We start from the raw sequence: 14601 nt of genomic DNA, 5'->3' as shown, positions 1-14601 counted from the left end.
GCAATGACAACAGGCTCATATGCACAATTTATGGTGTAAATACAGCTGAACACAGCTGTTACTTGTGTTGTTCCTTTAAGTGCAGCTTATCATTACCAGTACTGCATTCATTTAAGCTGTGCTGCTCGGGATAAGACAAGCAGTGGTATAAATTTCCCCCCTGATCGCACCACAATTTATGGCTCTCTAGCACAAAGCGCTGGGCGTAATTAAGCGAATGTGAAACGGCAAATTAATCTGTTATGAAATTACTGCCACGACACTACTTTGTAATAATGTTATCTTTTATTGCACTATGTAAATGTGCGCCTTGATGTGCATGCATGTTGTCCCCAGTCTCTGATAGGGACAAAAATGCACAGCATGGATAGGCACACAATAGCTCATTAACCCCTAGAAATGAACTCTAGAGTAGCTTGTTGATGGTGGATGTGCACAATGCTTATTACTAATAGACTCTTCTATTATTTTTCTTTTTAGGGTGCGTCGCTGACACCATGAGTGCGGCCCAGCACACACTGTGATAAAGGTCTCTGTGATACTCACATCACAGCGTTGCTGCCATGCTTCATGGCTTCCCCACACCATTAAAGCTGTTTGAGCATCTTTAGTTTAAAAAAAAAAAAAAAAAAGCCACATGCCAGTAGATACATCCTACACATGTTACACGTGTATGTTTTAGGCTGGTTTCCTGGGGTTATGCAAAATTAATCAATCATACAGTAGGACTTTAAATACTGTAAAATAGAGCGATAGATATAGAGACAGACAAATATAGATCTCTCTCTCATATCTCTTTTCTCTATATATCTATGTGATGCCTTCTTGAAAGTATAAAAATAGTGATTTCTGTGACTGATATTAGATACTGAAATGGTGTGGATATGCTAAAATACCTGGCATTGTAAATGCTCACATTTGGTTCTCATTTTTCAAAATCATAGAATTTGCCTACAAGTGGACAGACCAGCTTTTCAAGCAGTCTCAGCCCAGATATTTTATTGTGTTTGGTCATCTGACAGCTTATACTCCAACCCCAAATGTCCAAACAGGCAATCACACTAGATTGTTTTAACTGAACCTATTGTATCTGGAGGTAAATGTGATACATTTAGTTAACAAATATTACAGCACTTTCAAGGATGCTGAAGCAAAGGAGTCTGTAGTAGCTGTGATATAAAACCATATGCGTAACGGTGGATTTGCACAGACACAGAGCATATATATGCTGTTTGTGTTTGCAGGTCACATTAGGAGACTGTAAGAGTGAGAGCGTGTGTGTCATAAAAATGAGCCAGTAGAAATATCCTACAAAGGGGCCCCTCAGCTGTGCCGGCAAACAGGAAACGGGAGTGCATTCTCACAGTTTCACATAGCTCTGCCCATTTTTGTGTGTTCTCAAACACTGTTTTCCTGCACTCTCCCAAATCAACCAGAGGCACCAGCCACCTCTCTACATTTCACACAAATAAAAACCACAACAATTTCTTCCATCTCTGTTCCTTACAGCCCACCTTTTTCTCTCCTTCCTCCTTCTCTGGTCCCAGGGCGGGCCTCAGTGCTAGACCAGACAGGAGGTGGTGTAGTGTTACTATGGCGCTTGGGGTCTTCCTGGAAATCTCCTGTGTATGAATGCCTGTTTATTCAGCCTCCGCACTAGCCCTGCTCTCCTAATTAGCTCCCACTGTACCTTACACTAGTATCAGGCACAATCTGCCTCTTTTAGTTGATTAGTCAATTAAGATTCATGGTGTCTTTCAGAAAAAAAGACAACTGTTTCAGCCCCTTTTCACAATCTTTTCCAGTCATTAATAGATAATAACTGCAGTGCCTCGTTAACTGCCACAGTAATATTGAGGTAAAGACAATCTATAATCTGTGTGATCTTCTTCAGAAATGATCAACATGAGCACAGTGCAACAGAAAAATATGTAAAAGGTGCTAAAAAGTCAAGTGTGATAATAGAAAAGCCTGTTATAAATGGTGAATTTTAGATCTGGTACTTAATAGGGGTTAAGATAAAGAGTTGAAGTGTCAAATAAATACTATGAAAAGAAACGGCATGTTATATGTGCTAACACTCACTAATAACTATTCTCTTTCTACCCTTCAGGCCATCCTGTCAGCATCTTTGAGCAGTTCTAATCAGATTTCCCGCTGCCTATCCCTCATGACACATTAAGTCCCTCTCCCATCTGCTTGCTCATGCCGACATGAAGATCTGCTTCCAGGCTAACTGACTGTCCACCACATCCTACCTGCTTCCCTCTGATTGTTAAAACCACTGGCTTGGGGAGACAGTGAAGAGAGTGGGTCTGTAGCTGCCACAAAGCAGGAGTTAAAACCTGCAAGCTAAGTGCAGTCTTCACTACAAAACTACATTTCTAGGCATTTTTATTCAGATGGTTTATTTGTTGGGTTTTTTTTCTCCTTCAGATTTTCTTCCTCTCCTCTACCCTCTGAGGTAAGCCTGAGGACCCCTATGTGGAGGCTTTGAGAGGAGATGGACCATTCTTATGCTTCTTATTAGGTTGTAGGTAGTAGGCTCAGGTAGTACAGCAGAGCTGGTGGCCAGTAATGTTTTCAGTTGCAATATATTTTTCAACTTTAAAAGCAAATCCTTCATAATCAACAGCATAGCAATGAGCTGAGAATCAACTGACGCCTAGTGGCAAAAAGGTAGAACTGCATATACTGTGTGGTTCCCCTTCTGACAACAATGTAACACCCTCACACAGTCAGTGTCCTTCCTGCTATCACAAGATATCACACAGACTCGCAGCAAAGGTCTACACTGACAACTCCAGTATTAAAACATGCATAACAGACGCTCCTTTTATTCTGTGGTAAAGAAAGCAAATGAGTCTTTCTTTGATGTTGTGCATCAATTGTACAAAAAACAAGCAGCAACAACTCACCTTTGGTAATCTGCTCTGTGGCCTGAAAAAACAAACAAACAAGTTAACAACAGATCAAACTTAAAATGATAAGATAAACATGTAATGCATTCCATGTAAGATCCAGAAAACAGTATGCGGTTTTGCATGAAATAATTTTTAACATTTTTGCTCATGATCCACGGAAACAGTAATGAAGCAAACTAGTCAGGGCAATGCTAAGGGACAGGTAGTGCTCGTGTATTTAAACACTAAATTGATTAACGCTCGACACATTTAAGAGCTCCAAACAAGATTTCGTTTGCCGTGGTTTGACTGCTGGCACTCGCCTCATTGCAAGACGGTGGAGTTAAGTCCATCTGACAGATGAGGACCTGATTATTGCTGTGTTATTTAATTGAATAGTGTAAACTGTATTATTTATTAAGTTAATGAGGGAAAACTAGCCTGTAGCTTGTACTTTTTCCAGCACTAGCAAAAAAAAAAAAAAAAAAAGCTTAAGCACAAGCACAACAGATCGCTAGAAGAGGACTTAAGGTTAGGGGATATGAATATATAAATGTGCTGACATAGGAGCTCTATACACCGAAAACACTTATAATGTAGAGCTGTGCCTGGCCTTGTACTACATAGCATACTAGCATCTAAAATACTACAAATGCCAACAAGCTTGTTCTTTTCACCATAGAATAATCTGTAATTATTTATGATTGCTTTAGTCTATAAAATGTAGACATTTTATCCTAAAATTATAATTAGAACTAACAAAAAATATTTTCTGTGTAACCAAAACAAGCAGCACAACAGGTCAAATGTTGCTTGAGCCCTCGTAATGGAGACTACAGACAAAGAGGAGTCCCTGCATTAAACACAAAGTTAACTGGAAACTGGTTAAAAATAAAACATTAATAATTATAAAATCACTCCAATCCCTACCCAAAATCCAGCTGACTGCCAGTAACTGCTGCAATTAGCTGGAGTTTACAGTATCTTATCATATGATAAAGAACAGGAAGGAACAATTACAGCAACATGATAAAAGCATGTGGGTTTCAAAAACACTCTGCAAGCCTACCTTTTTTTGAGCAGCCTCTTTCTTTTTCTTCTCGTCTTGTTTTTTCTTTTTCTTATCTTCCATCAAATGGTTCTCTTCTTGTATTTTTGCTTCTTTTCACAGCTTAAATAAAAAGAGAGATGGAGAGAGATGGACAAGGTTTTACCCCAAGAACCAGTCAAAGAGAGGAGTACTTTGGCTCAGCAGAGTGAACACAGATGAAAGTGATTTCTTGACATTTTCTTTTCAGCTGAATGGTTCATTTTATCAGTCTTCAAGCTGAAATCAGTGTGTCAGTAGCTGCGTTTGTAACACGTGACGATATGTGGACTAGTAACACACTGAAATCACTGTCAGCTGAGGTGAATAGTTTTGATTATCGTCAACTCCAAAATCCAAATTCAATCAACATCTGTTCAGGATCTTCCAGAACAACCCCAAACCAATCAGGGTTAACTGCAACCCACAGCACTCAAAATGATCCACTGCCAAAGTTCTAATAGTACCTACTCAGCCCTACCTGGTTTCAGTTGTTTCCTAATACAATTGTGAATGGGGTCATTACAGCAATGTGGCTGAAAGATGTGACGTCATTTGGATAGAAAAACAAAACAAAACAAAAAACCACAAAAAATAAAAAATAAAAAATAAAAATATGGTGGATGTCAAGGTTATAGTATACCTGCTTCTCAGTTTATGGCTTTTTCTCAGACTCTGGGACATTTCTCATATACTCGGGTTTGAAAAACTGAAGTTTTGATTTTCATGAAGCCACTCTCATGACTCATTGAGTGACGCCACTAACTAGCCAATTGGTGGCGTGCAGTCTGTTAACGTCACAGAACCCCAGCTGAGTAGGTACTAAACAACCACCTGGTACCAAGTACTCCAACCTAATGTAAAAACCCTAAAAACCAAAAGTCTTGTCATTTAGCTTCAGCTGACTAAATGTCATAAGATTATGACAGAATAAATCTAAAGTTCATTCACTTGACTTAAGAGTAAAAGTTTGTTGTGATTTTATAGGTAAGAGTTACTCGGCACGTTTACAGATTGATATCAAGAGAAATAAAACAAAAGCAAAATGTGTCCATATGTCCACTCTTCTCTTCTTTCTCGCAGTTTTATGAGAGAGCATGGGAGCTGGCTGCCACCCTGTTTATTGGGATAGATCAAATGTCCTTTCTAATCTTACTGCACAAAAGATTGAAAGTGATCCAATCAGAAGCAAACTCATCCCGCCTTTCTAAACAATTTAATTTGTTAATTTGTAACTGATTTGATCTAGTCTCTCCAGAACACTTCCATCTTGTTTTTATTCATCACTGTTTTTGTACTCGTGCATTCATTTTTATTTAGTCATCGTCTTGCTTCTGTTAAGAGAAAGAAAGAAGAAGAAGAAAAAAAAAAAAAAAAAAAGGCTGACAAAAACTATCACAGAAATTATTGGTCAATGAAATTAAGACTGGACCCATGTCCATGGCACTTGTTTTGGTGGTAAACATGAGGCAGGTGCTTGTGAGTGACTCGTCCACAATCCACAGACGTAAGACTGTGAGTTTATTTCACATTCCACTTTTAAGCAGCATATTTCTTTAAGTGTGCAAAGATGTGTGCATACGTTTTTCAGTTGTCTTTAGGTTTTTTTCTGGAAGCTATTAGGAAGGCATTGTGGGTTTAGCATGTTGGTGCTCTTAAGTTGAGCCTGCCGCTCTTTAGTCTACACACACTCTACAAGACCAACAGATTCTAACACAAATAATGTGTTCGCACTACATCGAAACAAAAATCTCAAAACCTCGGGTTGTACCCTGCACTTTTAGTTTACGGTCTTGAGGATTTAAATGTCGACAACTCAAGCTGAAAACCATCTGCCAATGGCCTATTGTTTCACACTAGTTCGGTGGCCTTTTCAAAGCATGAGTGAAACAGGATGGAAATGTGCACTGATTTCATTTCAACCTTCCTGATTCCTTAGGTCCCCAGCAACACACCCGGCAAGTGTCAAGATCATCAGATAAACGGCTGGTATGAAAAAGCAAAGATGACACTGTCACACAGACATACACACAGAGATTCCTTCATTTCTTATGAGCTACAAAAGCATCCAGCATCTATATCCAGCCTACACTAAGAAATGAATAAATAAATTACAGCTAGAAACAGTGTTTTAAAAGAAGGACATAGTAAAAATGAATTGGCCTGGGAAAAAAAAAAAAAATCATATATACATTTGAAAGTCAAGTTGCTTGAACCACAAATGTGAAACTGCACATAAAACCTTCAGCTTTTTTTCCCCCTGCCAAGCCTAAGCTGCTGCAGGCGACAGCGATATGAGCCACTGCCTGGCAACAAGCGCTCCCGGAGGCCCGAGGTGAGCAGTCAGGTGGAGATAGAATGCGCCCTGAAGTGCTGACAGCGCTGACATTAGTCTGGTTGTAGAAGTTCAACAATAGGACTTCAAAAAAAAAAAAAAAAAAAAAAAAAGAACAGAAAAAAGAAAGATGAGCTTGGGCAAGTAACACATAAGTTTCCAATTAAGCAGCTAAGTGAGGATTTTAAAGCATGTCTTTAAACCATGGGTTCAAGAGTACTTCGTAACTATATAAATGACTTGCTTATTGCCTTTACTGAATGTTTTTTTCCCTTAAACTCTATGTCAAAAAAAAAAAAAAGTACCAAAACATAGAAAAACAACAACCACAGTGCCGGAGATTATACCTAGGTATGTAATTGTGAAACACAGGTTTTCTGAGCTCTCTTTCAAATATTGTTTGACAACAAAACTTTCTTCCCTTTCATAACAGAGAGAAGAGAACTGCTGTCTCATCTCACTTCAGAGATCTGCATTATTTTTTTTTTTAAACCACAACAGCCACAAGTGAAATAGAAGGAGCTGCTGTGAACATTTTTTATATTTAAAGAGAGAAAAAAAGACAGTACATTTGTCTTGTCAACAGCAGCCTTCAAAAACATCCTGCGATTAGGTAACGGCACACTTTAATGAGCTAAACCTCAATATCATGCAATTTTTATAAACTCAATTGCCAACAACTTCAATAATATCGCTCAATCAGTTCAACACATGCCCTTAGCTGACTCTGATGCAGGCAGGCTGTGTCCAAAGAGCAGCAACAAGAAGGCCCCGTATTATAAACTGTAGCTCAGATTGTGAGCCTGACCAAACCATGCAAACACAGAGCTCCCATAAACTTGGCTATTAATTCATAACTGTAATCACGTAATTTTTTTCTCTAACTGGCTGATACGGAACCTGCTGAGTACAGCTGCCGAGCTAAATTTAGCAGGTGCTGCTTGTTTCAAAGGCATCAGTGGGACTTGTGTCACGTAGGATCATGGGAGAAGGGAGATGCTCCAGTTAATGTGAGCTGGTGTCAGCCACCAACCCACATGAGGAGCAGAGCGAAGCGTCAAAATAAAGTAAGTAAGAAACATTTGGTCCCTAAGCAGGATGAAGGATGTCTCCCTCAATGAGAGCTGTCGCTTAGCATCTTGGGCTACGTCCACACTAATAGTTTTCTCTCCGTTTTGGCCTCCCGTCCACACTGAGACGGCGTTTTTCCCGAAGGAAAATGCAGCATTTTCGACTTGTGCGTCGCAGTTTGGAGAGCAAAAACTGAGACTTTCTAAAACGATGATACGTGTTAGTCATATGGTGCAGTCATGTGACCAATTAAACTAAGATAGCAGAGGGCATTATACAGCAGTTGTTTTGTTTTGTTTGCTCTCAATTTTGACAGCCCTATTAAAGAGGAATATCAGTTTGTACATGCTTCAGATAGCTATGATGCAAAATTCAGAGTTGATTCTCACTATAGGTGTGAATGTGAACATGAATGGTTATCTCTGGGTGTCAGCTCTGTGACCGACCTGTAACTGGTCTAAGGTGACCTGCGACTTTAATGTGCGCTAAATAATATTTGTATTTGATTTAGGGCTGCACGATTTTGCATAAAATGAGAATCACGATTTTTTGGCTTAGAATTGAGATCACGATTCTCTCACGATTTTCTTTTCCAGTATAAATATTTATTGCACTTATTAACTGCACATCAACTTCGCAACAGTTGAGACTGAACATAAAAACAATAAATGTCTCACGTTTTGTTGTTGCTGCAAAATGTTGTACTGCTTGAAATTCCGTCTCCACCGTTGCTCGACGCTGCGTGTATAGAGCAGGTAGTGCAACAATAGAAAAATAGTTGCGGGACGGCACTGTGTAGCGTTTGTCTAGGGTGTTGATCATTTTCCTAAATCCCTCGTTTTGCACAGTGTTGATGGGAGCCATATCTTTGGTCAGGTGATAAGTAATAGCCTCCGTAATTTCTTTGTGCTTGCGGGAGTTCAACGGGTATAGGGAAGCGCTGTATAAGGTTCCCGTTATTGATGTTTGGGTGGTTGACCGGGACGGATTTTCTCCTGTCACTTTCTCGTCATCCCTGACGTGTTCTCCGTTGTTTTTTACCTGCTAATTTTAGCATCACACGGCACAGCTTCTGTATCACGTGGTATAAGGCTCCGCCCTTGTCATTTGTTGAGCAGGAAGGGTGAGCGCTTGTTTTCATGCAGATTACGTCCCGGATCAAAATGCGGTACAATCACCGTCGTCCTTTTTTTTTTTTTTTTAATCGTTGTCATTTGGAAATGAGATCGCACATAAGTATGAATCGAGATCACGATTTTCTAACGATTAATCGTGCAGCCCTAATTTAATTCACTGCTGAATTTGTAAGTTTGCTCACTTACAAAGATATGAATGGTCTGTAATTTTGAAAACATATCCTCCAAGGGTTACAAAGTGGTAAGATGTTTCCTGTAGTTGGTCACCATGTTTGCACATATCTCCAGGGGGATTTTGAACCACTCCTCTTTATTGTAACTCCTCAAGTCCTTTATCTTTCTTGATTTTGCTAATGTTACTATGACCAAACAACTCTTTCTCCTCATCTCTGCAAGTACATAAATTCTTTGTGTAGATGTATGCACTTTGACTACGAGAGCTATCTGGAGATCCGGGGATGAAATATGGAGCATCTTGAAAACTTCTCTCTCTCTAATCTATTTCCATGCTGCAGCAGCTGATCCTGAACAAATTGGGAACTGCCTCAAATCTTTGAAACTTGATTTTCTTTACATTTTTTTTTACCCCACTTACTTTCAAGATCTTTAAAAAAAAAAAGAAAGAAAGAAAGAAAGAAAGAAAGAAAAAAATAAAAAAAAAATCACAGGTATCCACAAACTTATTCCCCATGATGACCCCTGAACCTGGTAAATCAATAACAAAAACAACAGCAATATTAAGCAATGAGATCAACAGATCCTAGAAGCCAATTCAGGTTGCACTTGTCACTGCTTAAAGAGACTGCAATCACTCACCTAATCTGAAACAGCTGATCCTAATTTTAGGGATTTGAAGGTGTGAAACTAGTCTGTGTATACCAACTTATTTCAGTGTGACTTGTCAAATATTTCTTCATTACTGTTCATTTGAATGAAGAAAATGAAGTGATTTTAAGTCTCTGTTAGTGTATAGCACCTTTCTTAATAGGCACTGATTCAATGAAGATCTGGATCAAATAAATCACAAAAAAAGCAGTCTTAATGGGATGTACTTTTAACAAATGTGCAACACGAATATGCTATGAATCTGTAGTGGCAAAGCACTGCTCATGATAAGGACACCGTTCAATAAGCTCAGCTCTGTTGTGGAATTACACCCTCCTGTCAGAACAACAGGATTAGAGCTTGGTGTCCCTCTTAAAACCAGACACACACTCAGACACAAAAAAGGCAACACACACTGCACATAGACCAAGGGCAGTCTAACAAAAGCAGGTGTAAAACTGGTTGAAAATGTGGAGTGGAGATGGAGAGGAAACTCAATAGATGAACTGTCAAAACTGCACACGCTGCTGCCGTGGATGTGTAAATGCCTCACTGCCCCTCACTGTACCACTAAAGAGGAGGGGGGTGCTACAAACGATGAGGCAGGCTTGTGCGTTGTGTGTGAGAGTTGGGGGAAGGGGTGCTAGACGGCAGTCACTGGGCACAGAGCCAGGAATGCCATCGCTGCAAGCCAAACAAGAGAACAGCGAGCACTCGGGAGAAGGCTTGCTAACAACCGCAGCAGCAGCCGCAGCAGCAGCAGCCGCAGCAGCAGCAGCCACAGCTATGGCAGCGCGTGTAGCGCCCTCTGCTCGCCTGCACGCCGGGCGACGCAGCTTTTCAAGCCTGCTGATCAGTCACCGCACTCAGGTTTTCAAATGCAAAAACCTCAAGCGCATTGGAAAGAAAAGAGAGAAAGAAAAGGAGCAACTTTTTGTCAGTAATGCGCTCAGATTGTGTGAAGGTTTAAAATCTGCTGGGTAAGCACTTACAACGTCTTTGTGCTCTGCAAAGAGGATTGCACTCTGTAAACTACTTGAAGCTATTCTCAGTGTAGCCATGTTAATGCTTTCTGACCCGGACTAATGACGGGGGAAAAGAGAAACTTGTGCTGCACTCCTGGTGCTATGTAGAGGCCCTAAAATAACTTGTATGGACAAACTCCAAAAGCACACAGTGTCAGCTGCTCCAAAAGTAAAGGGAACACGTTCATAGGGTTAGGGTGCATGTTGACAATTTCTTTTCTTTTTCCCCCCCCAACAGATCAAAGAAAATCCTCAACAAATGCTTAATTAAAATGCAATCATGCAGCTCTGTCACAGTTTTTTCACATTGTTTCAGATTTTTATTTCTGAAAGGGGCAATTAGGAAAACACTTTCATGCAGTATTTGTCCAGAAAACAAAACAAAACAGCTACTACTTCAAAAGAAAAAAAAGAAGAAAAAAAAAGAACAAATGAACGAAATAGAATAAGAGGTTGTTTCTTACTGAAAATGATAGAAATAACAGAACCAAGATATGATAATAATTTCCTCTGGGATACATTTCTTAAGAAATTCTTGAACTCAAGCAAACCAAATATGTGGGGGGCTTTTTGTTTTTTTTTTTTAAAGGGGAGATAAAATTACTCAAAAACATCTTGCAAGACAAAAGTAGAGTTTTGTGTGTGAAATCAATTAACTGCCTTCATAAGAAATCAAGCTCATCATTTCCACTGAAGACTCCAAGCGAGCATCTGATCGCTGACACAGAAAACAAGCCGCCAAACCAAATGACATAATCTGGCAAAAGCAACCCCTCATCCCTCCAGTCCAGCTCTAAGCAAAATAACCCGTGAAGACTTCTGAACTGAAAGTGAGGCTGTGACCTAAGCTGTATAGTAATCACAGCATTTAGTAGTCTGTTTTTGTTATCAAGCCCCCCTTTGGCGCCTCTCTGTGAATACACACTGCCTCTTTCAGGAGGACTGGGTGCTGACCGGGGGCCCCAAACCTGGCAGGGACAGAAAAGACCTCCAGCCCGCTTCTCTTAACCCTTTGCCAGGTCCAAACACACACACACAAATTAAGGACTCCAACGCATTAGTAAAACAAGCGGACCTCAAAGCTTGCATCAATCTGCCCTCTACATGCATCGGGGTACTGGTATCCCCAGCATCAGCCGCACACACTGTCTTCTAATGGAGAGTGTGTGTGTCCCCTACAGGATGTCAAGCTGCAGGAAAAAGCCAGGTACAGATAACTGGTGCATCTTAAGGGTTACACTGGTCTCTGATGGGAAACAAAGAACTGAGAAGAGATTTCCAACACATATACTGTATAAATTATTGAGCAGTCTGGGAGCAATTTCAACCACAGCGCCGGGGTTATAATCAAAGCATTGAAAGGGGGAGAGTTTTTGCATCTAAAAGTAGGCAGAAAGTGAGGACCAGCAGTTACCAACTATTAAAAAAAAAAAAAAAGCCGAGCGGATGAGGATGCATGAGGTGCAAGCAGCAGTCCTAGTAAATGAAACAGAGAGCGGCCGTACGAGGGCATGAGTACAATAGGTAAAACCCTGGTGGCTAATGCGTTTAAACCCAGTCAGGTGATGCAAGCTAGATCCAGCCACCTCTCTGTGCAGCACCGAGGATATTTCGGCTTTAATGCTCGTGTCAACTCTCTTGCACGGCAGCGCAACAACAAGCGTCCCACCAATGTCTGCCAAGCTGCTACACATACGACAACTCGACAAGCGACAACACAGGGCGCCCTTGAATCACCGCAGCTGTGCAGCCACGGTGTTTTAATGACGAGCTAGCTCAAGTTAGGAACATACTATGAAGAAAACCTCCGTGCTAACCTCAGCGACCGCGCTAGAAGTTAAAATAAGCTCCAGTGTGCACTCGACAAATGCGATATATACAAAAAGGGGGGGTTAAGCAGCACTCACGAAGAAGACAGCACTGATGTCAAAGTGGGCTGAGCTGAAAATATTTTGATTCCCAGCTGCCATGTTTGCTATCGAAACTCGCCACATTTCCCCCCCAACAAGAAACAAAAACGCGACAAGGCACATCTCCGTCGCGGTAAACCTCACGGACTCGGTGATAAATCCTACCGTGAAGCGTTCAGTCGGTTCTCAGCAGCGGCGGAGCCTCTGCAGCCATTTTGTAGTAACTGACCGGAGCAGGAGCTCGAGACGGTTGAATCGGTGGTAACGGGGAAGGGGGGCGGAGCTCCACCTTGCCATGTGATCTTCAACAACAAAACAAACTGGTCCCACTTCACATCGCTCCGCCCAGGCGTTTCCATGACAACTGCAGCTCCTCCATCACTCCCCTCTCTGTGCTGCTCGCTTCAGCTCGCAGCCGTGCGTGGACTCGCCTCCCTTCACCTCCCCCACCTCTCCTACCTCCCCTTTTCCTCACGGTATACGGTGTAGATTCAACGAAGAAAGTACGCACATATAAAAGTCAGTAAGCTCCGTGTAAAACGTGAACTGTTGGGGGGGGGGGGGGATAATAAGAAACATAACAGCGTTTCAGCAGCGCTGGCACCTGCGCTGTGTTTTAACGCCAACAGAGGGCACAGTTTGTTTTACAACGCAGATAGCCTCGTCATAGTCATAATATACATTCGCACTATGAAGCGGTGAGAGTTTTATTTATTTATATATTTTAATCTTTCTGCTGTTAAAACCAGTTCAGCAGGGAAACGTAACAGAACATGCAGTACAAATGATATAGGAATGGATGTGTCCAGTTTAAGCAACCAAAGAGAGAAACACTGTGCATCACAGCATTTATCTGAGAGCTTTAAGATTTAAGCTTGTAATAGGTTTGTGAAAATATGCAAAATCTCTTTATGAATTATGTTTTTTTATGTGCATTTCAGGTTTGTTTTTCGTTAGTAAGTTTCCAGAGAAGATGGGTGTATTCATCAAGGGTCATAAGAAGGTCATAAGAAGAGTTAAGATAACATTGTTACAGAGGCATGTAGACATCTCTGTCCGAATAAACATGTGCACTAAATGCAGTCATGCATTCCTTTCCTATGCAAGCTTTTCCCCACTGGGAAAAAAGCCATCCATAACTTGAAATTTGGGGTTGCTATCTCAAACTTTTAACACAATAACTTAGAATTTTAAGCCATTTTCTCAATTTTGAGTTATTTTCTCAAAAGTTTGAATTTGTAAGTTGAAAAGTTGAGATATCTAACTTGAAATTTTGACTTGATGGCAATTTATTTGTTTTGTTTTTTTGTCTGTTTCTTTGTTTCTTTGGTGCTCAGGAATCAATCTTCCATATTTTCTGCCCTATCTTAGTCTTATCTTAGTTAGGCATAATCTTTTTTTTTCACACTTAATACAATAACTTTGGTACTTAACAACCTGTAATGATGAGAAAATTGACCTTGCAAGACACTCAATGAGATAAACAGCATGTTGTAAAGGGAGGTTTTAATCTGTGTAGACTGTGCAGACTGACAGTACCCGTTTTTAAGAAATAATTATAAGATTAATAATAATAATTGTTCCTAGTCAATACTGATTGACGCAGTTAAAATAAAGTGATTAGACTACACTGTGCAGTTACATGAGATGTTTTTATTTACTCTATTTCTAAAATTACAGCATGATTTGCTTTCCTCTTTGGGATAAATTCAGCAGCACTGAAAATGTGTGTTTCATTTTTAGGGAAATAAAACAATTGTGGCTTAATTTGGCTACATGAAAACATCAAAATATTAAGTAAGGCTTTGATTAAATATATAGTTGTAATGCGTAAATCAGGAGAACTTGGAAAGTTTATTATAGACATTATTTTTGAGGTGAATGACAGTGATGATTGATAATACAAATGCACTAGAATATAGATCTAGCATGTTTATGTTGCCAATTTTGAATGTTTTTCTAATACACAGCCAGGATTTTGGTCATTTAGTGTGAGAAATTCCCCGTGCGCGTGACTCAAAGGAAATCTTATGTTTTCCATCAAACTGAAGAGAAACAAATATGACTGGAGTGCCTTCTGAGTCAATTCGTCTCCACTCAGTAAGTCAGTTCTGGGCCTGAATAAATGCCCTCCTATCTCACTTGCAGCCACAAAAGACCACTCCGCTTGAGTATCTGTGGCATCTGAAAAGAGTCTGAAAACATCAAATGGAGAACGCCCACATGAACTAACCATAATTCTGACTACAAAGCAGGTTGATCGCCACCGTGTGCTCACAATTACAGCACCATCTGTACTTGCTGTCAGA

At 40.4% G+C, this 14601-nt stretch overlaps 1 protein-coding gene across 9 annotated transcripts in view; it reads right to left on the bottom strand.

Annotated features, from left to right (window-relative positions):
- The window catches only part of LOC113020886 (trinucleotide repeat-containing gene 6C protein-like), a 40654-nt gene extending 28066 nt beyond the window's left edge, over positions 1-12588 (bottom strand). For all 9 annotated transcript variants that reach the window (XM_026165168.1, XM_026165169.1, XM_026165175.1 and 6 more), the window contains exons 1-3: positions 12458-12588; positions 3973-4074; positions 2919-2940 (exon numbers count right to left, since the gene is read on the bottom strand). In XM_026165168.1, coding sequence (XP_026020953.1) covers positions 2919-2940; positions 3973-4035 — 85 coding nt within the window. In that variant the 5' untranslated portion in view covers positions 4036-4074; positions 12458-12588. The remainder of the gene's footprint in view (positions 1-2918; positions 2941-3972; positions 4075-12457) is intronic.
- Positions 12589-14601: the final 2013 nt, after the last annotated feature.

Source organism: Astatotilapia calliptera, chromosome 4 (assembly GCF_900246225.1).
Source record: "Astatotilapia calliptera chromosome 4, fAstCal1.2, whole genome shotgun sequence".
Taxonomy (NCBI): domain Eukaryota; kingdom Metazoa; phylum Chordata; class Actinopteri; order Cichliformes; family Cichlidae; genus Astatotilapia; species Astatotilapia calliptera.
This window is presented reverse-complemented; position numbering and strand designations above follow the sequence as displayed.